Here is a 21506-nt window from a genome sequence, read left to right as displayed (position 1 = left end):
CTGAATCACACCTCAAATTTCAGTAGCTGCAGTAGACTATGCATGCTTCAGAGGGAGGGGAAGGTAGCCTATACACACACACACACACACACACACACTGCCAAACATTTTCAGCTGGCAGGCAGACACTGAAAAAAGTTTGAGTTGCGTTTTTTTGTGGGACTGTGGGGGGGGGGAAAGGACCAGAACATTATTAACTGGTTCCCATGCTTTTAAAATAATGTTTCTGTTCCAGAACAGTATAGACCACTTTCGTTCTCAGTTCTGGTTCTGTTCCTCAAAAAATGTAATTATTTTCTGGTTTTCGGTTCTGTTCCCTGAATAGGTTCCAACCCCTGCCTAACACTCATGGTTAATCTGTCTGTCTATTCACATTGCACTCAGAGCTTTATGAATCAGCTAATGCTTTATTAAGCGCTTGGTTGGCTCATCTGTAGGCAAGTTGAGCACTGTTCAACCATAGTTTTACTGCTGTTATGCGGGAAGTATGTTTGTCTAATGTCTAGTGAGGATCGTTTTCAATATTGAATACATTTATTGAACACTGTAGAGAAAGCGTACAGAGTGAACATAGATTGGGTCGTTGTTGTTAACTTTGGAAGCTCTCTCTTGCTTTAGGCACCAGAGCTTGCATCCAAGCTGATGCGTTTAGTGTCTGCTCCTGAACTTGACACGGTATGTCTGCCTCATGGTTATTATCTAAGAATTAACAGATAGCACATTTTTGGTTACACAGAAATGTTAGACTGCAATACAACCATTCATTGTTTAAAATGGTCTCATAGTGCTTTGTCTGTGCACCGCTGCCATAGTCTGGGTGTCCTTGCTGCCATAGATGTGTGCCATGTCTTTTGATTTGTTGTTGGTTGTACGTTTATTCTACATTTTGTAATGGATTATCTATGTATTGTATAACATTACATTGTATATGCCTGCAGTTTGTCCAGGAGCCAACCCTGCCAGTTGACACGAGTGACAAGGAGTGTAAACCCCCTGACTTGACCGAGAGGCAGCACTTTGTTGAGCCAACTGAGTCCTGCTGCAACAGCGCCCACAGAGCAAAGCGGATGAGAGCTGAGGTGGATGCCCTTGTCGTACAGAGCCACACACACTTGTCAGAAGAACTCCTCTTAAAACCAGTAATTCAGATTGCACAGCTACCCTGTAACCATCTACTTTACTCTATCCCCTTCAAATCCTTAAGTCACAAAATGGAGGAGTTGCATAAGAAAGCCAATTTGAATGTAATTTGCCTAAAGCCTTATGGGTGTTCTCAATTATTCATGAATGCATTGGCACATTTCTCTCTATTGCATATAAACTTTGTAAGATCATTAGTGGTATTTACTGTAGTTAACTAGAACTCTATTTCTCCACCCACAGTCAGGTTGTGTGAAGACAGAACCAGGAACTGAACCCTGTGAAAACAACAGACCAAATCTGAGGAGGAGGATGGGCTCTTTTGTTGCCAAGCCCGAGCCAGGTCAGTACTAACAAGGCTTTACTTTAAACACAGAAGGGTTGACACAATATGTGTGATCGGTGCCAATATCTATACACTTGTATACTACTCAATCCATGTATTGGGCCATGCATTTTAAGAGTGAATATTGGAAGTTAATGTATGATGTTCAGGCTAGGGTATAAGATACACCATGGGTAATTCATTAGTTAAATCCTCTGATGTTCCTCATTATGCTCATCATATGTAATTTTTCTTTACATAAAAAGACATTCCCATTCTAGTGAAACAAGAACCCATCGAGCCGGTGAGCGAGGCAGACAAAAACAAGTCTCGATATAAGAAAAAAACAAGTATTGATGCCCCACCTCCTGCAGTGAGTGTAGTAAGTGTGGCTTTAATCCATTCTTTTGAGAGAGAATACTCTGAAATTGATTATCAACAGTATAACGTATTTACACCAGAACACATTTGACATGTTTTTGTGTAACATGCACTACCGGTCAAAAGTTTTAGAATACCTACTCATTCAAGGGTTTTTCTTTATTTTTACTATTTTCTACATTGTAGAATAGTAGTGAAGACATCAAAACTATGAAATAACACATATGGAATCATGTACTAACCAAAAAAAGTGTTAAACAAATCAAAATATATTTTACAAGTTAGATTCTTCAAAGTAGCCACCCTTTGCCTTGATGACAGCTTTGCACACTCTTTACATTGTCTCAACCAGCTTCATGAGGTAGTCACCTGGAATGCATTTCAATTAACAGGTGTGCCTTGATAAAAGTTAATTTGTGGAATTTCTTTCCTTAATGCGTTTGAGCCAATCAGTTGTGTTGTGACAAGGTAGGGGGGTATACAGAAGATAGCCCTATTTGGTGAAAGACCAAGTCCATATTATGGTCCCACTGTAGCTCAGTTGGTAGAGCATGGCGCTTGCAACGCCAGGGTTGTGGGTTCGATTCCTACGGGGGGGGCAGTATTTAAAAATGTAATAAAATGTATGCACTCTACTGTAAGTCGCTCTGGATAAGAGCGTCTGCTAAATGACTCAAATGTAAAATGTAAGAACAGCTCAAATAAGCAAAGAGAAATGACAGTCCATCATTACTTTAAGACATGAAGGTCAGTCAATACGGAACATTTCAAGAACTTTGAACATTTCTTCAAGTGCAGTCGCAAAAACCATCAAGCGCTATGATGAAACTGGCCCTCAAGAGGACCGCCACAGGAATGGAAGACCCAGAGTTGCCTCTGCTGCAGAGGATAAATTGGAGTTACCAGCCTCAGAAATTGCAGGCCAAATAAATGCTTCACAGAGTTCAAGTAACAGACATATCTCAACATCAACTGTTTAGAGGCGACTGTGAATCAGGCCTTCATGGTCGAATTGCTACAAAGAAACCACTACTAAAGGACACCAATAAGAAGAGACTTGCTTGGGCCAAGAAACACGAGCAATGAACATTAGACCGGTGGAATTTTGTCCTTTGGTCTGGAGTCCAAGTTGGAGATTTTTGGTTCCAACCGCTGTGTCTTTGAGACGTGGTGTGGGTGAATGGATGATCTCTGCATGTGTATTTTCCACCGTAAAGCATGGAGGAGGAGGTGTTATGGTGTGGGAGTACTTTGCTGGTGACACTGTCTGTGATTTATTTAGAATTCAAGGCACACTTAACCAGCATGGCTACCACAGCATTCTGCAGCGACATACCATCCCATCTGGTTTGCACTTAGTGGGACAATCATTTGTTTTTCAACAGGACAATGACTCAACACACCTCCAGGCTGTGTAAGGGCTATTTGACCAAGAAGGAGAGATATAGAGTGCTGCATCAGATGACCTGTCCTCCACAATCACCTGACCTCAACCAAATTGAGATGGTTTGAGACGAGTAGGACCGCAGAGCGAAGGAAAAGCAGCCAACAAGTCCTTAGCATATGTGGGAAATCCTTCAAGACTGTTGGAAAAGCATTCCAGGTGAAGCTGGTTGAGAGAATGCCAAGAGTGTGCAAAGCTGTTACCAAGGCAAACAGTGATTATTTTGAAGAATCTCAAATATAAAAGATTTTGATTTGTTTAACACTTTTTTGGGTCACTACATGGTTCCATATGTGTTATTTCATAGTTTGTCTTCACTATTATTCTACAATGTAGAAAATAATATAAAAATTAAGAAAAACCCTTGGATGAGTAGGTGTTCTAAAACTTTTGACCGGTAGTGTATAGGAAGTTGAAAAAATGTGATTATGTGAACAAAAGTTGAATTGTACTCCCTTTGGTTATTCATTAGTTTTATATTAAACAACTTTCTTCCCCCCTCTTCTGTAGGTGGACCTGTATATGTGTCTGGTGTGTGGCAGCGGGAGTGACGAGGATCGTCTTCTGTTGTGTGATGGCTGTGACGCTAGTTACCACACCTTCTGTCTCATACCCCCTCTACACGACATCCCCAAAGGAGACTGGAGGTGCCCCAAGTGCCTGGCTCAAGTGAGTAGTGATGTCTAGTCACCTCATCACACCAATAACCACATTCAAATGGAAGAGGCAAGTGGAAGGGGGAGAAGGTAAGGAACTTGTCTGTTGGCCTTGCATTAAAGACCAAAATTGGTTAAAGAAAATTGTGATAAATAAAAAAAGAAAACCAGTTTAATTTAAGAACCAAAAAATAGTGCCATATAGATTAGAGGTCGACCGATTAATCGGAATGGCCGATTTCAAGTTTTCATAACAATCGGAAATTGGTATTTTTGGACGCCGATTTGGCCGATTTATATATATTTTTTTTTTTTATTTTTTTTTTTAGACCTTTATTTAACTAGGCAAGTCAGTTAAGAATACATTCTCATTTTCAATGACGGCCTAGGAACGGTGGGTTAACTGCCTTGTTCAGGGGCAGAACGACAGATTTTTACCTTGTCAGCTCAGGGATTCAATCTTGCAACCTTACGGTTAACTAGTCCAACGCTCTAACCACCTGCTTTACATTGCACTCCACGAGGTTACGCGAATGCAGTAAGAAGCTAAGGTAAGTTGCTAGCTAGCATTAAACTTATCTTATAAAAAACAATCAGTCAATCATAATCACTAGTTAACTACACATGGTTGATGATATTACTAGTTTATCTAGCCTGTCCTGCGTTGCATATAATCGCTTAGGTACACGTTGCTCCAACCATAAACATCAATGCCTTTCTTAAAATCGTTGCGAACTGTGAAGACTATTTCTTCCTAACAAAGACAGCCGACTTCGCCAAACGGGGATGATTTAACAAAAGCGCATTTGCGAAAAAAGCACAATCGTTGCACGACTGTACCTAACCATAAGCCTTTCTTAAAATCAATACACAGAAGTATATATTTTTAAACCTGCATATTTAGCTAAATGAAATCCAGATTAGCAGGCAATATTAACCAGGTGAAATTGTCATTTTGCGTTCATTGCACGCAGTCAGGGTATATGCAACACTTTGGGTAATTTGTCAGAATTTTACATAATTATGACATAACACTGAAGATTGTGCAATGTAACAGGAATAACGTTATGTTTTCGAGATGATAGTTTCCGGATTCGACCATATTAATGACCTAAAGCTCGTGTTTCTGTGTGTTATTATGTTATAATTAAGTCTATGATTTGATAGAGCAGTCTGACTGAGCGATGGTAGGCAGCAGCACGCTCGTAAGCATTCATTCAAAATAGCACTTTCGTGCGTTTTGCCAGCAGCCCTTCGCAATGCATTGTGCTGTTTGACTTCAAGCCTATCAACTCCCAAGATTAGGCTGGTGTAACCGATGTGAAATGGCTAGCTAGTTAGCCGGGTGCACGCTAATAGCGTTTCAAACGTCACTCGCTCTGAGACTTGGAGTAGTTTTTTCCCTTCCTCTACATGGGTAACGCTGCTTCGAGGGTGGCTGTTGTCGATGTGTTCCTGGTTCGAACCCAGGTAGGAGCGAGGAGAGGGACGGAAGCTATACTGTTACACTGGCAATACTAAAGTGCCTATAAGAACATCCAATAGTCAAAGGTATATGAAATACAAATCGTATAGAGAGAAATAGTCCTATAATTCCTATAATAACTACAACGCAAAATATTATTTATTTGAGGCTAAATTGATTTTATTGATGTATTATATTAAGTTAAAATAAGTGTTTATTCAGTATTGTTGTAATTGTCATTATTACAAATAAATAAATAAATAAAATCGGCCGAATAATCGGTATCGGCTTTTTTGGGCCTCCAATAATCGGTATCGGCGTTGAAAAATCATAATCGGTCGATCTCTAATATAGATTGTGTCAACTTTGTTTTTCAATATAAATTATTATACAAAATTCTTGCAACCAATAGAATGTTATATACAATAGGGGATACAAACATCCCAGCGCTGCAGATTTTGCTGCGAAGAGACAGAATCATTAAATAATTTGTTTTGGTACTGTCCATATTAGAGGTCGACCGATTCTGATTTTTCAACGCCGATACCGATTATTGGAGGCCATAAAAAGCCGATGCCGATTTTATTTATTTATTTGTAATAATGACAATTACAACAATACTGAATGAACACTTATTTTAACTTAATATAATACATCAATAAAATCAATTTAGCCTCAAATAAGGAAACATGTTCAATTTTATGTAAATAATGCAAAAACAAAGTGTTGGAGAAGAAAGTAAAAGTGCAATATGTGCCATGTAAAAAAAGCTAACGTTTAAATTCCTTGCTCAGAACATGAGAACATATGAAAGCTGGTGGTTCCTTTTAACATGAGTCTTCAATATTCCCAAGTAAGATGTTTTGCGTTGTAGTTATTATAGGAATTATAGGACTATTTCTCTATAGGATTTGTATTTCATATACCTTTGACTATTGGATGTTCTTGCTGTGAAGCGACGCTCCCATCCAACCTGACAGAGCTTGAGAGGATCTGCAGAGAAGAATGGGAAGAACTCCCCAAATACAGGTGTGTCAAGCTTGTAGCATCATACTCAAGACTCAAGGCTGTAATCGCTGCCAAAGGTGCTTCAACAAAGTACTGAGTAAAGGGCCTGAATACTTACGTAAATGTAATATTTCATAATTTTCCAAATAAATGTGCACAAATTTCAACGCAAAAACAGATTTTGTCATGATGGGATATTGTGTGTAGATTGAGGTGGGGGGGGGACAAACTTTCGGAATGCACTGTATATATATTCTATATTTACAAAAAACATGTATGGGGGATTGGAAATTATGCAGACTATTACATTGATGGAAGCCACAATCTATCTGCAATAATAAAGCTGATCTACCCCCTAAAAAATGTATAGAAGATCAAATAAATAACCACTTTCACAGTTCAGAGTCTGTACTGGCTCCTGTGAGGGTATAATATGAATGTGCTCAGCGCTGTTACTTCTACAGAGTACCAGAGTTGTTAGTGTTACCGATATGTGTTAGCTATAGACCTTTTCAACTGTCAATAACACATTCTATATGCACACGCAACCAAGAGGTTCCCATATAAACAGCCAGCGCTGAAGCATGCCATAATTGTACAAAATGACAAGATCATTGTTCTTGATCCTACCAAAAAACAGAACAAACAGACTTGTTACTACCAGATCCAGTAAACAAAATAATCAGGCATTTATTTCATGTTTATTATCCATTTGCTCTGGTGGTGGTGTTGGCTACATTTGGCAAGCACAGCAAATAACCACAGAACTAGTGTGATGTGAAGGTAGAGAAAGATCAGCTTACCTTGTTAACCAGCTAGTTATATGAATTTCTCACAACAGCCAACTATATAACTAAATGTAGCTAGCATACGAGTCCAATGATTAATGGACACATTGTTTACATCAGAAGTTAGCTAGCAGCAGCAATTACCCCACTATCAGCCTCTTTCCCCTCTCACTAATCTGTCTCCTAGCTCTTCGTTTGCTTCGTCTCCAAAACGCAACTATATTTTACCCAGGTGTATTGCCCACTTAGTTTCAATTAAGATACATACTGTAATTTTATTGAACCCCTTGTTTGTTCTAGGCATGTATTCAGACTTCACATTACGCGACCTTGCTAGTGGTTTGTTTACGTGTAGTAAAGCTAAACTATAATACAAATGCTAGCGCTGACATCTTGTGGTGATAATGTTGAACTGCATATTAATTACACCAGGATGATGCATTACATTTTTTTAATTTGACCTTTATTTAACCTGGCAAGTCAGTTAAGAACAAATTCTTATTTTCGATGACGGCTTAGGAACAGTGGGTTAACTGCCTTGTTCAGGGGCAGAACGACAGATTTTTACCTTGTCAGCTCGTGGATTTTAACTTGCAACCTTTCGGTTACTAGTCCAACGCTCTAACCACTAGGCTACCTGTCGCCCCATGAAGCACACAAATTGCAACTTTATTTCAAGCAAGCTGTATTTTAATTCAACCAAATGAACCTTAAAATGTAACTTTCTGCACACCCTCATGATAGTGATATTTGCGAGTAATGTCTCTCTCCTGTGTATGTTATCCTTATGGCCTACCTTCATTACAAGGGTAGGGCTCGCACTAATCCATTTCATCACGGCATATACAGTAGCAGTAGAAATCAAATCTGGTAACCTTCAACATGGTTAGATGAAAAATAAAAACCCACACACTGATCTTGCCAGTATGAATAAATTATCAAATTATTCCCACATACAATTTCTCAGATGTGAGTGCTTTTCTAATAGTATCATTTAAAATGGAGAAAGCGTCTCAACAAAATGTAAACAATGGGTGAGGGTTTGCTCATCCTGTTTCAGTATAGGAATGAGAAGTCACATGTACATTAGACATACCCACGAGGCCAATATTAATCCCATCATATGTCTGCATTGGGCATGCATACAATAAATAATCTCATCTGCTGTAACCAAAAGTGTAGAGCATGGATAGTGGAGGCAAGAGAGAAGGGTCACTTTTATATGAGCTGCAAATTAGCCATGTAATGTATGAGTTTCATCCTCATATGGCTGCCCGGTGCCGGGACGTAAACCCTAATTAAATTATACTTGAAGCTAGTATGCCAACCACAGGAGGAGGAGGACAGAATGGAGCAAATTGGCCCAAAATTGCAGGAGATCCTCCCGCAGCTGAGATGCTTACGGTATTAAAATATAGATACATTTATGATAGACAGGAAGAGACACCTCTTCGAGTCTCAGGGGGATCACATCACAGTTGCTACTCGAACTCACCTTCAGCTCACCTCTGCTACAGTCACACCCTTTTCACCTCCTACACCACCGACAGTACAACGCAGCCGCCAACTGTGTGATCTGGGCCAATGTAGCAGAATTAAATACCCCCCAAATGTATTCTGTGGGTTGACTCAGTTCACACAGTCTGCTCTGCTGGCTGCTGAGGTTGAAGCAGCTGAGGGGTGAGTGTGTAGCACAGCTAGTTGACAGGTGAGTGCTAGGCTCTTTCTCAGTTCATCCTTCCTAGATTGCTCTCATCGCCTCCTGCTCAAAACCCATTGGAGTAGAAGGTACCTTCACCTCCAATACAATTGTGATAAAATACAGGTGAGGAGATATGATGCGAGTAATCAAGGAAAGACAAAGTGAGACAAAGCCCTAGTAGGCATAGTGTGGTGATGTCACCTGCTCTGAGACCTAACGTACTGTTATTCTATACCAGTGTTTCCCAACCAGGGTTAATAGGACTCCTGGGGGGGGGGGCTTGGCCTATCCGCAGGGGGTATATGAGAAGACTCCTGAGACCATAGGCTTACTGGACAAATTTATATGAGGGAGTACTTTGAGGGTACTTCAGGGGTACTCCGGGCAGAGCAAAATGTACTTGGTGGTACAGAAACCAAAAAAGGTTGGGAACCACTGCTCTAGCCCGACCAAGATCATGGTTTTGGTAGGATAATGGATGTTGCTTTGTGGGTATGAAGTGCTGTTATGGACAGGGGTTGCGTCCTATGTCAGCCATACAGGGATTGTTACACCCACGCCAGTGATCAAGGACATCAGTTGCAAATCTGTGCAATATCATCAGACAAAGTGAGAGAGACTAAGTGACAACGAAATAAAACCGTCAAACGGAATGTTTAATCTCTGTATCTCTGATCTCTGTATCTGAGGTTAGGAAACATGGAAATTTAGACTACGACTTTCTTTGTTATTCTCAAGTGATATAAAATTTGATATTTCGTTGCAATTGTGTTTTTGTATTATCATAGTTCTCTCTTTGGGACTGGAAATCTGTTCATTAGCTAGCTAGCTTAGCTTAGTTAGGTAGCTAATGTTGTTTTTAGCAGATCAAGCTAACTTTTGTGTCATTAAAAAATATATATATATTTGATGGCTGTCTACCCTATGTAGGATAGACCGCCATGATAAACAACTTAACCGTGTGCTATACATCATCCTAGCGTCACCACCTCCTGCTGCTAACCTTACTATCCATGCAGCCACAACGTAACAGCTGTTGTTTACAAATGCAAGTTATTTGCATTCCAGTGTTCACTTCCACTCCTCCTCAAAAAGCCATTGAAAAGCTCTATGCGGAGTACCGAATGCGTTTGTCTGTGAAAAGAAAACTGTTATTAAGGTGTGATTTCTACCCTTTTTTTCTTCTTCTTTTGAACAGGAGTGCAGCAAACCTCAGGAGGCATTTGGCTTTGAGCAAGCATACAGGGACTACTCTTTGCGGGCTTTTGGAGAAATGGCAGACTCCTTCAAATCTGATTACTTCAACATGCCAGTTCATGTAAGTAGAATGTGTCTAATCATTAAGGAAGGTCTAACAATTTTGACCTGTTGTAATTGATTCACAACTGTCATGTAATGGCATTTAAAAAATGTGTATTGTTTGTTTCAGATGGTTCCCACAGAGTTGGTGGAAAAAGAGTTCTGGCGCTTGGTGAGCACCATCGAAGAGGACGTCACAGTGGAGTACGGAGCAGATATAGCCTCCAAGGAGTTTGGGAGCGGGTTCCCCATCAAGAATGGAAGATTTAAGGTTTCAGAAAAGGATGAGGTAGGCAGCTGTATTCAAATTAATGGGTAACCAAACCAATTCAGTGTATCACACACTAGACTCACGATATAATGGCAAAACGTGTCTTTCAATTTTAATGTCTTGCCAATGTACCATTTTGAATCGGAATAAAAATAGATTTAAAAAATGGCTAAACTCTTTCTCATGATCTCTTACAGAAGTACCTGAAGTGTGGCTGGAACCTGAACAACATGGCGATGATGGACCCGTCAGTGTTGACTCATGTCACAGCAGACATCTGTGGGATGACGCTACCTTGGCTCTATGTAGGCATGTGCTTCTCCTCCTTCTGCTGGCACATCGAGGACCACTGGAGCTACTCCATCAACTACCTGCACTGGTACTGATGTTGACCAACCACTCTTTATTTAGGGATGTTGAAATGAAGTAATTAGTAACATGGTACAAAGTGCCATTTTGCTTATGATCAGTAATTCTTTTTATTTTTCCACATTTTCTATATGGAGTCAGGACAATATTTTCAAGCTATTAATATCACCTTGGATACCTTATTTGCGTGATGTTCCCGACTCAAGCTCTGTTTGTTTTTGAAAGGGGGGAACCGAAGACATGGTATGGAGCACCTGGCTTTGCTGCAGAACAGCTGGAGGCTGTGATGAAGAAACTAGCTCCAGAGCTGTTTCAGATTCAGCCAGATCTCCTCCACCAGCTGGTCACCATCATGAACCCCAACACCCTCATGTCCTACGGGGTTCCGGTAAGTGTCTTTCTCAATGTAACTAGACTTACACCCACGTATTTCCATAGAATACTATGTCATTTCAGTAACAGAGAAATCAGTCTGAAAGCGATATTTTCTGTGTCCCCAGATTTACAGAACCAATCAGTGTGCTGGTGAGTTTGTCATTACTTTCCCCAGAGCCTATCACAGTGGTTTCAACCAAGGTTTTAACTTCGCTGAGGCTGTCAACTTCTGCACTGTGGACTGGGTAAGATACTCATTGGCTTCCTCATTGATATTATATTGCAGGGGTTAGTTTATGTTAAGTCGACTGTTTACTAATATAGTCTCTCTCTGGTTAATCTCAGATGGCATTAGGCCGCCAATGCGTTGACCACTACAGACTGCTGCATCGGTACTGTGTTTTCTCCCACGACGAGATGATCTGCAAGATGGCCTCCAAGGCCAACAGTCTGGATGTGGTCCTGGCGTCGGCTGTCCAGAAGGATATGAAGGATATGATCAGAGAGGAACAGGACCTACGAGATAAAGTCCGCAAGATGGTAAAGTGCCCCGACAACCGACAGATATATGTGAAAATACATTGATTTTTCACTTTTCAAATCAATTAATCAAAATATTATTTTTTTCTTCTAAAAAATAAGCAATTCTTAGAGTAATATTATATCATTGCTTTATATTTCTGTATTTTTCAGGTCATAATATATCACAATATATTATTTTGATAGGCAGAGCAACGAGACCTAAACAGGTCATTTTGATGTATGCATTTTTAGAGGCTTATCAAACACTAATGAGATATTGTTCACTCCAATTAAGGAGAACAGCTGTCTGGTTCCCCCGTCTCTCGGGTCTTCGTTTATAACATGATTGTGTTTGTGTCTTTCTACCCAAGGGGGTGTTGCATTGTGAGCAGGCGGAATACGATCTCCTGCAGGATGATGAGCGACAGTGTGCCAAATGTAGGACCACCTGTTTCCTGTCTGCCATCACCTGCCCCTGCAGCCCCGGCCAGCTGGTCTGTCTCCACCACATCCAGGACCTCTGCTCCTGCCCCCTCACCAACTACACACTGAAGTGAGTCATGTCTCATGTCTTGTCCTCCGACGCATCAAGTCTATCCACAGCACACCAGTTTGGCTTTAATCTCCACCAATTTTTTTCTCCCTTTTCCACACTGAAGTGAGTCCCGGGGTGCATTCAACAGGGCACAATGTTGTCGAACGTTCAAACAAAAATACTCTATATAAATAAAAATATGTGGACACACCTTCAAATTAGTGGATTCAGCTATTTCAGCCACACCTGTTGCTAACAGGTGTATAAAATCGAGCACACAGCCATGCAATCTCCATAGTAAACATTGACAGTAGAATGGCCTTACTGAATGAAGACTGACTTTCAACATGGCACCATCATAGGATGCCACCTTTCCAACAAGTCAGTTTGTCTGCAGAGTGCTGATGCATGTAGAAATCATCTGTCCTCTGTTGCAACACTCACTACAGAGTTCCAAACTGCCTCTGGAAGCAACGTCAGCACAGTAACTGTTTATCGGGAGCTGCCGCACACAAGCCTAAGATCACCATGGGCAATGCCAAGCGTCTGCAGGAGTGGTGTAAAGCTCCACCACATTGGACTCTGGAGCAGTGGAAACAAGTTCTCTGAAGTGATGAATCACACTTCAACATCTGGCAGTCCGACGGACGAATCTGGGTTTGGCAGATGCCAGGAGAACACTACCTGTCCCGAATGCATAGTGCCAACTAATGTTTGGTGGAGGGATAATGGTCTGGGGCTGTTTTTCATGGTTCAGGCTAGGCCACTTAGTTCCAGTGAAGGGAAATCTTAACGCTACACCATACAATGACATTCTAGAAGATTTTGTGCTTCCACCTTTGTGGTAACAGTTTGGGGAAGGCCCTTTCCTGTTTTAGCATGACAATGCCCCTGTGCACAAAGCGAGGTCCATACAGAAATGGTTTGTCGAGATCGGTGTGGAAGAACTTGACTGGCCTGCACAGAGTCCTGACCTCAACGGCATCGAACACCTTTGGGATGAGTTGGTATGCTGACTACGAGCCTAATTGCCCAAGTCCCCACAGCAATGTTCCAAAATCTAGTGGAAAGCCTTCCCTGAAGAGTGGAGGCTGTTATAGCAGAAAAGGGGGGACCAACTCCATATTAATTCAAATGAGATGTTCGACGAACAGATGTCCACATACATTTGTTCATGTAGTGTAAGTTGTGTAGAACAAACATGCCTCTTTGACATGTAGAATAAGGAGTCACATCGGCTCCTTTAATTACATTTCTATAGTCCTGGTGTCCTCAGATGGCTCACCTGCTCTGGCTTTGACCTCTACTGATATTATTCCCTTTTCCACTTGCAGTTATAGATTTACACTGGATGATCTGTACCCCATGATGAATGTGGTGAAGCAGCGAGCTGAGTCCTACGACGAGTGGGCATCCCGCGTGACAGAGACTCTGGAGGCTAAGCTGGACAAGAAAAAAAGTGAGAGACAAATTCAGCTTGTCTATATTCTTCTCTCCATTAAAAGTACTTTGAAATCCAGAAATTAGCCATAATCTGGGTTTGGAAAACCGCCCCTTAGAGTTAAACTGTATTCACACTGAACAAAAATATAAACGCAACGTGCAACAATTTCTAAGATTTTACCGAGTTACAGTTCATATAAGGAAATCAGTCAATTGACATGAATTCATTAGGCCCTAATCTATGGATTTCACATGACTGGGAATACGGATATGCATCGGTTGGTCGCAGATCATTTACAAAAAAAGCTAGGACCAGTCAGTATCTGGTGTGACCACCATTTGCCTCATGCAGCGCGACTCGCCCCCTTTGAAAATAGTTAATCAGGCTGTTGATTGTGGCCTGTGGAATGTTGTCCCACTCCTCTTCAATGGCTGTGTGAAGTTGCTGGACATTGGTGGGAACGGGAACACTCTGTTGTACACGTTGATCCAGAGCATCCCAAACATGTTCAATGGGTGACATGTCTGGTGAGTATGCAGGCCATGGAAGAACTGGGACATTTTCAGCTTCCAGGAATTGTGTACAGATCCTTGCGACATGGAGCCGTGCATTATCATGCTGAACCATTTTTATTTTTTATTTAACCTTTATTTAAATTGAACAAATTCTTATGTACAATGACGGCCTACCCCGCCCAAACCCGGACGACGCTGGGCCAATTGTGCGCCGCCCTATGGGACTCCCAATGACAGCTGGATGTGATACAGAGGTGATGGCGGCAGATGAATGGCACGACAATGGACCTCAGGATCTCATCACGTTATCTGTGTGCATTCAAATTGCCATCGATAAAATGCAAATGTATTCGTTGTCCGTAGCTTATGTCTGCCCATACCATAACCCCACCGCCACCATGGGGCACTCTGTTCACAACGTTGACATCAGCAAACTGTTTGTCCCACACCTCTGCTATCTGCCCGGTACAGTTGAAACCGGGATTCATCCGTGACGAGCACAATTCTCCAGTGTACCAGTGGCCATCGAAAGTTAGTATTTGCCCACTGACGTCGTTTACGATGCCGAACTGCAGTCAGGTCAAGACCCTGGTGAGGACGACGAGCACCCACTGCCAAATTCTCTAAAATTACGTTGGAGGCGCCTTATAGTAGAGAAATGAACCTTCAATTCTCTGGCAACATCTCTGGTGGACATTCTTGCAGTCAGCATGCCAATTGCACGCTCCCTCAACTTGAGACATCTGTTGCATTGTGTTGTGTGACAAAACTGCACATTTTAGAGTGACATGTTATTGTCCCAGCACAAGGTGCATCTGTTAATGATCATGCTGTTTAATCAGCTTATTGACATGCCACACCTTTCAGGTGGATGGATTATCTTGGCAGATGAGAAATGCTCACTAACAAGGATGTAAACTAATTAATTTGTGCACAACATTTGAGAGAAGCTTTTTGTGTGGATGGAACATTTCTGGGATCTTATATTTCAGCTCATGAAACATGGGACCAACACTCTACATGTTATGTTTATATTTTTGTTCCATATAGTTGTGAATCAGGCCTCTCATAACCTATTGGTTGAAATGTTGACCTTCTCTCCCCAGGCTTGTCAGTCTTCCGCTCCCTCATTAACGAATCAGAGTCCAAGATGTTCCCTGACAATGACCTCTTGCGTCAGCTCCGTTTAGTCACACAGGATGCAGAGAAGTGCTTCTCAGTGGCCCAGCAGCTACTCAACGGCAAAAGGCAGACTAGGTACCACTAACACAGTCCGCCGTCAGATGTAACAAGAGTATCATCACTGGATCATTTCCCTCCCCTGCCCACACATGATCAACTGTGTCTTAATATTCAATTCCTCAACCAACCAACTGTTTATTTCAATTTCACTTGCAATTTCACTTGCAGTTTGATAAAAGGGTTTGCATGATGCAGTTTGATTCAATTGTTATGATAATTCTCTCTCAGGTATCGGTGTGGTGGGGGGAAGACCCAGAGCCAGCTGACCGTGCAGGAGCTGAGGTCATTTGTCAGGCAACTTTACAACATCCCTTGCAGCCTTCCTCAAGCCCCCAAATTAAAGGTCCAATAGATACTACATGCCATGCAATGAGGAAGTTCAATATCTAAATGCCATGATGTTGCAGCCATTAGAAAATGTCATTGAAATTGATTAGACCTAACTAAGATGACTGGGGAACTGTGTTTAGCGCGATTGGTCAGAGATGGAATGCAAATTTCGGTCAATTTTCCTGCCGATTTTAACCGACCTTCATTAACCGGTTAACAAACTGTAAAAATAAATCCGAACAGTAAAATGACATGACACAGAAAATGTTATGCATGCATACAAGGAACAGACATTTGGCTCACAGCCACAACTATTGTAATGAAGCAGCTAATAAAACACAATTTCCAAACTTTCACCAGAATGTAAAACACAGTTCTAAACAGCAGACCTGATGTGAGTGGTTCCATATGTGACGGAGATGAACATCTCTGTTAGATTCCCCCTCTTCCATGTTTCTAACAGCAACAACTATGATGGGTTGCTAATATGACTGGGATTTGTATTTATTTATTTTATTTCACCTTTATTTAACCAGGTAGGCTAGTTGAGAACAAGTTCTTATTTGCAACTGCGACCTGGCCAAGATAAAGCATAGCAGTTAGACACATACAACACAGAGTTACACATGGAATGAACAAAACATACAGTCAATAATACAGTAGAACAAATAAAACAAAAAGTCAATATACAGTGAGTGCAAATTAGGTAAAATAACGGAATTAAGGCAATAAATAGGCCATGGTGGCAAAGTAATTACAATATGGCAATTAAACACTGGAATGGTAGATGTGCAAAAGATGGATGTGCAAGTAGAGATACCGGGGTGCAAAAGGAGCAGAATAAATAAATACAGTATGGGGATGCGGTAGATAGATGGGCTGTGTATACAGATGGGCTATGAACAGGTGCAGTGATCTGTGAGCTGCTCTGACAGCTGGTGCTTAAAGCTAGTGAGGGAGATGGTGGTGCCTTTGGATGGTGCCTTTGGCTTCTGGACAACGAAAGAAAATTGACATGGAAACCAATGGAACAGGAGAGAAATGCTGATTTCAGTAGCATATGAGGAAGTCTTCATAAAATAAATTACCCATTTCTATGGTTGGATTTTGGCTAGGCTCCTTTGAAGCAAGGTGAGACATGCCTCATAAGAGGAAGTAAAACATTCAGGTTTCAATAAATTAAGTATATTTTTCCAAATTGCATACAGCCTCCAGCTCGGATAGCAAAGTGGTTGGTGATGCGCTAATAGCCTGCCTAACGTTGCCTAATCCTATGCACTTGAATGGGAAAGCTGGGACCCTCTTTTTAATCGTGGCTATCAAAACTCTGTTTTTAACACGTGATTGTGTTTAGAATTGTTCCGCAATGACTGGGCTTTTCACTCCAGCAGAAACTAGCTGTTTGAGGAGCAGTTGCAGCTCTCGCACTGTTCGACAGGTGATATTCCACTCAAACTAGGGTCTGTATGCTGTGCGAGTGTGATAAATAAAATGCATGACGACTAACAAAAACATACATGCGCCAATTTAATTCCATTCCATTATTCAAATTAACCTATAGACCGATGTGCATGACCGATCAAATGTTAACATCCCTAACCAGAAAGTATTCCTCTCAAGGTAAAAGCATAAACCCATCTGAATCCTCAATCATTGTAGAATCGTATTCATAATGATATGAATGACGTTTATTTTCTTAGGATCTCTTGAATTGCATCGAAGACTTCCAGCAGCACAGTGAGAAAGTTCTGATGGATGAGGCCAGCGGCACAGCGGTGATCCAGAGTCTTCTAGACGTTAGCTTTGACTTTGATGTGGAGCTGCCTGAACTTCCGATACTACGGGAAAGGCTGGAGCAAGCCCGTTGGCTGGAGGGTGTGCAGCAGACCAGCGCCCAGCCATCCACCCTCACCCTGGAGACCATGCGGAGGCTGATAGACCAGGGTGTGGGCCTGACCCCTCACCCCTCCGTGGAGAAGGCCATGGCTCATCTGCAGGAGCTGCTCACGGTGTCTGAACATTGGGAGGAAAAGACCAGCATCCTCCTCAAGGCCAGGTGAGGGCCACGCGCACCGAGGATTTCTCGTTTACATCTGTAATCTTAATCTGTAAACCAGGTATTTCAGGGTTGTTTTTTTTAGGAATCCGATGTCAAAGAAGACAGGTCAAAATTTTAGATGAGTGGATTTTAAAAATAGGTTTAAGGTCATCTTCTGGGCTTTGTTATTCTGGATCATTTAGACCTGAATTTACAATAATTGTGTCCTCACTCAGAGATTCAACTCTGGGTCTTGAATTTGAACTTTCTCGACTCTTAGCCAAAATGAGCCATGTGGTTATGGCACTTATATTAAAGCTAGTGAGGTTTCTCTTTAACGAATGTACAAACATACTGGATTACTGATTTGTACATTAGCAGAACTACAGTATGTCAGTGTCCCTGATTTTGCTTCATTTTAATTCCAGCTAGTGCAAAATGCTGCTGCTAGAATATTCAACAAGATCTACAAAAAGTGAGCATGCATATCTAGTTCTGCTTTCATCCCATTTGGTACCCAGTGCTTTTTAGTAATCACTGTCACCGGCGTTTTTCAAACAGCTTTTTTTTAATGGCATGGCTCTCCAAGGAATGTGCATCTATTCTGTGCGCGCCACATATCCACGGTTTAACAGTCTTTTTCAGTCCAGTTTTAATTGTCTGCATCTTTCTAGAGCTAGAGTTCATTCAAATGTTCTGTCATTTTAGAGCTTAGTATAGTGAGAAGTGCTGTTCTTTTTATCTCAAGGAAGGATGGATAGTTTTTGTTTCTTTATGATTTTATCGGTATGTTGAACATTTTCTTTATTATAGAGTTGTGCATAGCCCATACCACGGTAACTGTATATGTAACCAATGGTTTGAAAGTGTAAAAGTGTATCATGGTTGCAAGGGGTCAGTATAGATGCCTATGTAAAGCTACTAACACTAAACAATCCATCAGTTGTCAGAGGAAAACGTTGCATGGTTCACAACCATCACAACAGTGATGTCTGCTTACATCAGAAAGATCTTGAATTGACCTTTATGAAACATGGAGTGAATAGCAACAAATATTGAACAATAAGGGAAATGAAATGTCTTAGGAATTGTCTGTTTTTTTTTCATGATAGTACATTCATATTTTTATGATTGATACACACCTGAGACCATTTCTCCATAGTCCATACAGATGGATAAATCTGATATGTATGCTTCCTGTCAGTCGGATAACTGGGCCCCCTTGTGCTGGTGACTGACCAGTCTTTTGACCTAACTGTTTTCTTCTCCACCAGGCCCCCCCCATCTATAGAAGTCCTCTCTGAAGCAGCTGAGAAGGTGGTGGGTATACCTGCTTACCTCCCCAACTGTATGATGCTGAAGGACTCCATCAGTAGGGCCAGGGAGTGGCTTCAGGAAGCAGAGGCATTTCAGGTACGGAAGAATAAAACACCACGTTTTCACAATTTATGGTTTTATACATGATTTTTATAGAAACAATGCTCCCAGGTTGACATGTAAAGGAAATATGTGGAACCATTATGTTTAGAAAACTTGAATTCTGTGTGCTTTTATAGGATGGAGATTCCATTCCATTGTTTGACGAGCTCTCTGATATGGTTATACGAGGACAAGCCATCCCAGTCCAGCTGGACTCTCTAAAACATCTAGAGTTTCTGGTAGCAGAGCTGCAGGCCTGGAAGGAGTCTGCTGCTAAAACTTTCCTCATCAAAAACTCTCACTTCACTCTGCTTGAGGTAATTGTCTAATGGCTGTAATGCACCACCTATGAATTGTCCATGAGTGATGTACAGTATAAAGCAGTTTAATTCCCAGAAATGCATTCACCAGAATTCATCATTTTGTTCTTGTCCACAGGTTCTGTGTCCAAGATTTGAGGTTGGAGCAGGGTCTCCGAAAAGGAAGTCGAAAAAAGCTAAAGACTGCAGTAAGAAGAAGATGGTGAAGCTAGACTGTCTCAGTGATGTGGAAAAAGCTCTCTTAGAGACCAAGGACACTACCTCAGCTGTAAGTACACCTGCAATGGCCATGTATTCAGTTTGAGACATCTTTTATTTTTCAACTCAATTCAAAGTGCGGACCTTCGCTTTCTCTACTTCTTTCTAGTACTGGATATGTATTGTATCTCAATTCATGTTGGACATGAACTTACATTCAAATTCTATAAATTGAAATGTTTTGACATTTATTTACCAGCTGGCAACTCTCGGGGAAGTGCGGTTACGGGAGATGTGGGCCCTCTCCTCCCTCCGGGCAGCTAACGAGTCCAAGCTCCTCCCTACGGCAGACTGCATGGACCTGAAGGTGTGTGTGTGTCAGAATCCCCCCATGGGAGCCATGTTACAGTGTGAGCTCTGCCGGGACGCCTTCCACAGCGTGTGTGTGAGGGCTCCCTCAGACTCCCGTTCAACCCAGGCCTGGCTGTGTCCAGACTGCCGACGCTCGGAGAAGCCCCCCCTGGACAAGGTCCTGCCCTTGCTGGCGTCGCTGCAGCGTATTCAGGTGCGTCTACCGGAAGGCGATGCGCTTCACTATTTGGTTGAGAGAACAGTCAGCTGGCAACACCGTGCGCGACAGGTCTCGGCCTCCTGTGGCCTTCCAGACCTGGAGGAGAACTTTACAACTTCACCATCTCCGGTTGGAAAGGTCAGTCACACCCCTTCTCTGAAATGTAGTTATCTATCCATTTTAAAGTCATATAATTCAGAATTAAGAGACAGTTATGTTAATGACCAGATTAGTAATGAATTTGATATTTATTTTTTATATATAAACAGCCACCATGTTTGACTCCAGAGTGGAACAGGACAAGTCATGATCAGATGGTCTTCTACACTGAGCAACGATGCATTCCTCTGCAGGGTCAGTTCTGTGTTATAAAGCATTGTTGTAGAATCATTTGTAATTCTTATCACCAGCTGGACTTCTTGATAACATCATTATATTGATTAGCACTCTACTGATGACTACTGATTATTTAACCAGCTACAGTAGGTGATTGAGAACATTTCTCCTTTACAATAACCTGATGTGTGCTGTGCTGCTGCAGGTCTGAGTGTGGAGCTGGAGGAGCTGATGGTGGAAGGGCTCCTGCTGCAGGTGTCTCTGCCAGAGATCACACAGCTCTACCATGTGTTACTGAACGGGCTGGGAACGCATCACACTCACGGACGCACGTCACAGCAAGAGGACGACCCCTCGGGCTGTGACAAACGCAAGCAGTGCAACTCTCAGGGAAGAAGCTCTCCACAAAAAGAGGTGTGTGTGTGTGTGAGCACGCTAGCTATCAAGTACTGTAACTGAGGACTTGGTGGACTGTATATTCTTTAGGTTTTACTTTGTTTGCTCTCGTGTGCTGATAAGGGCACAGATGACAAGACGGAGGAGTGCGGTCTAGGTGGTTTAATGACGCTGAAGATTCACAGTACGGGCACGGAACAGCACAGTGTATGTAGCATGGATGGGCCAAGGCACTTAGTGGTATGGCAACTTGCATTAAGGAAGTGTGTATGTGGTCTGCAAGTAAAGAGAGAAATAAAGATGCGATATTGAATGACAGATGTAGAGTGTATACATAATACAATCTCTAGTTCACGATACTACACTGCTCAAAAAAATAAAGGGAACACATAAATAACACATCCTAGATCTGAATGA

At 41.7% G+C, this 21506-nt stretch overlaps 1 protein-coding gene across 4 annotated transcripts in view; it reads left to right on the top strand.

Annotated features, from left to right (window-relative positions):
* Positions 1 to 21506, top strand: part of LOC106567205 (lysine-specific demethylase 5B-B-like) — a 40038-nt gene that overhangs the window by 11706 nt on the left and 6826 nt on the right. Inside the window, exons 5-26 of one of the 4 annotated variants that reach the window (XM_014136222.2) lie at positions 619 to 675; positions 939 to 1139; positions 1384 to 1483; positions 1747 to 1847; positions 3801 to 3959; positions 10108 to 10227; positions 10339 to 10497; positions 10677 to 10858; positions 11074 to 11236; positions 11349 to 11468; positions 11569 to 11763; positions 12117 to 12298; positions 13615 to 13739; positions 15346 to 15496; positions 15710 to 15824; positions 17512 to 17867; positions 19124 to 19262; positions 19406 to 19585; positions 19707 to 19856; positions 20046 to 20495; positions 20627 to 20711; positions 20899 to 21107. In XM_014136222.2, the coding sequence (XP_013991697.1) occupies positions 619 to 675; positions 939 to 1139; positions 1384 to 1483; positions 1747 to 1847; positions 3801 to 3959; positions 10108 to 10227; positions 10339 to 10497; positions 10677 to 10858; positions 11074 to 11236; positions 11349 to 11468; positions 11569 to 11763; positions 12117 to 12298; positions 13615 to 13739; positions 15346 to 15496; positions 15710 to 15824; positions 17512 to 17867; positions 19124 to 19262; positions 19406 to 19585; positions 19707 to 19856; positions 20046 to 20495; positions 20627 to 20711; positions 20899 to 21107 (3699 nt within the window). Of the gene's footprint in view, positions 1 to 618; positions 676 to 938; positions 1140 to 1383; positions 1484 to 1731; positions 1848 to 3800; positions 3960 to 10107; positions 10228 to 10338; positions 10498 to 10676; positions 10859 to 11073; positions 11237 to 11348; positions 11469 to 11568; positions 11764 to 12116; positions 12299 to 13614; positions 13740 to 15345; positions 15497 to 15709; positions 15825 to 17511; positions 17868 to 19123; positions 19263 to 19405; positions 19586 to 19706; positions 19857 to 20045; positions 20496 to 20626; positions 20712 to 20898; positions 21108 to 21506 lie in introns of all 4 variants that reach the window. The other 3 variants (XM_014136224.2, XM_014136223.2, XM_014136221.2) reach the window with 3 other exon arrangements.

The sequence above is a fragment of the Salmo salar genome, chromosome ssa13, assembly GCF_905237065.1.
Source record: "Salmo salar chromosome ssa13, Ssal_v3.1, whole genome shotgun sequence".
In the NCBI taxonomy this organism is placed as follows: domain Eukaryota; kingdom Metazoa; phylum Chordata; class Actinopteri; order Salmoniformes; family Salmonidae; genus Salmo; species Salmo salar.
The sequence above is the reverse complement of the archived record's forward strand: the minus strand, read 5'-3'. Positions and strand labels throughout refer to the sequence as shown.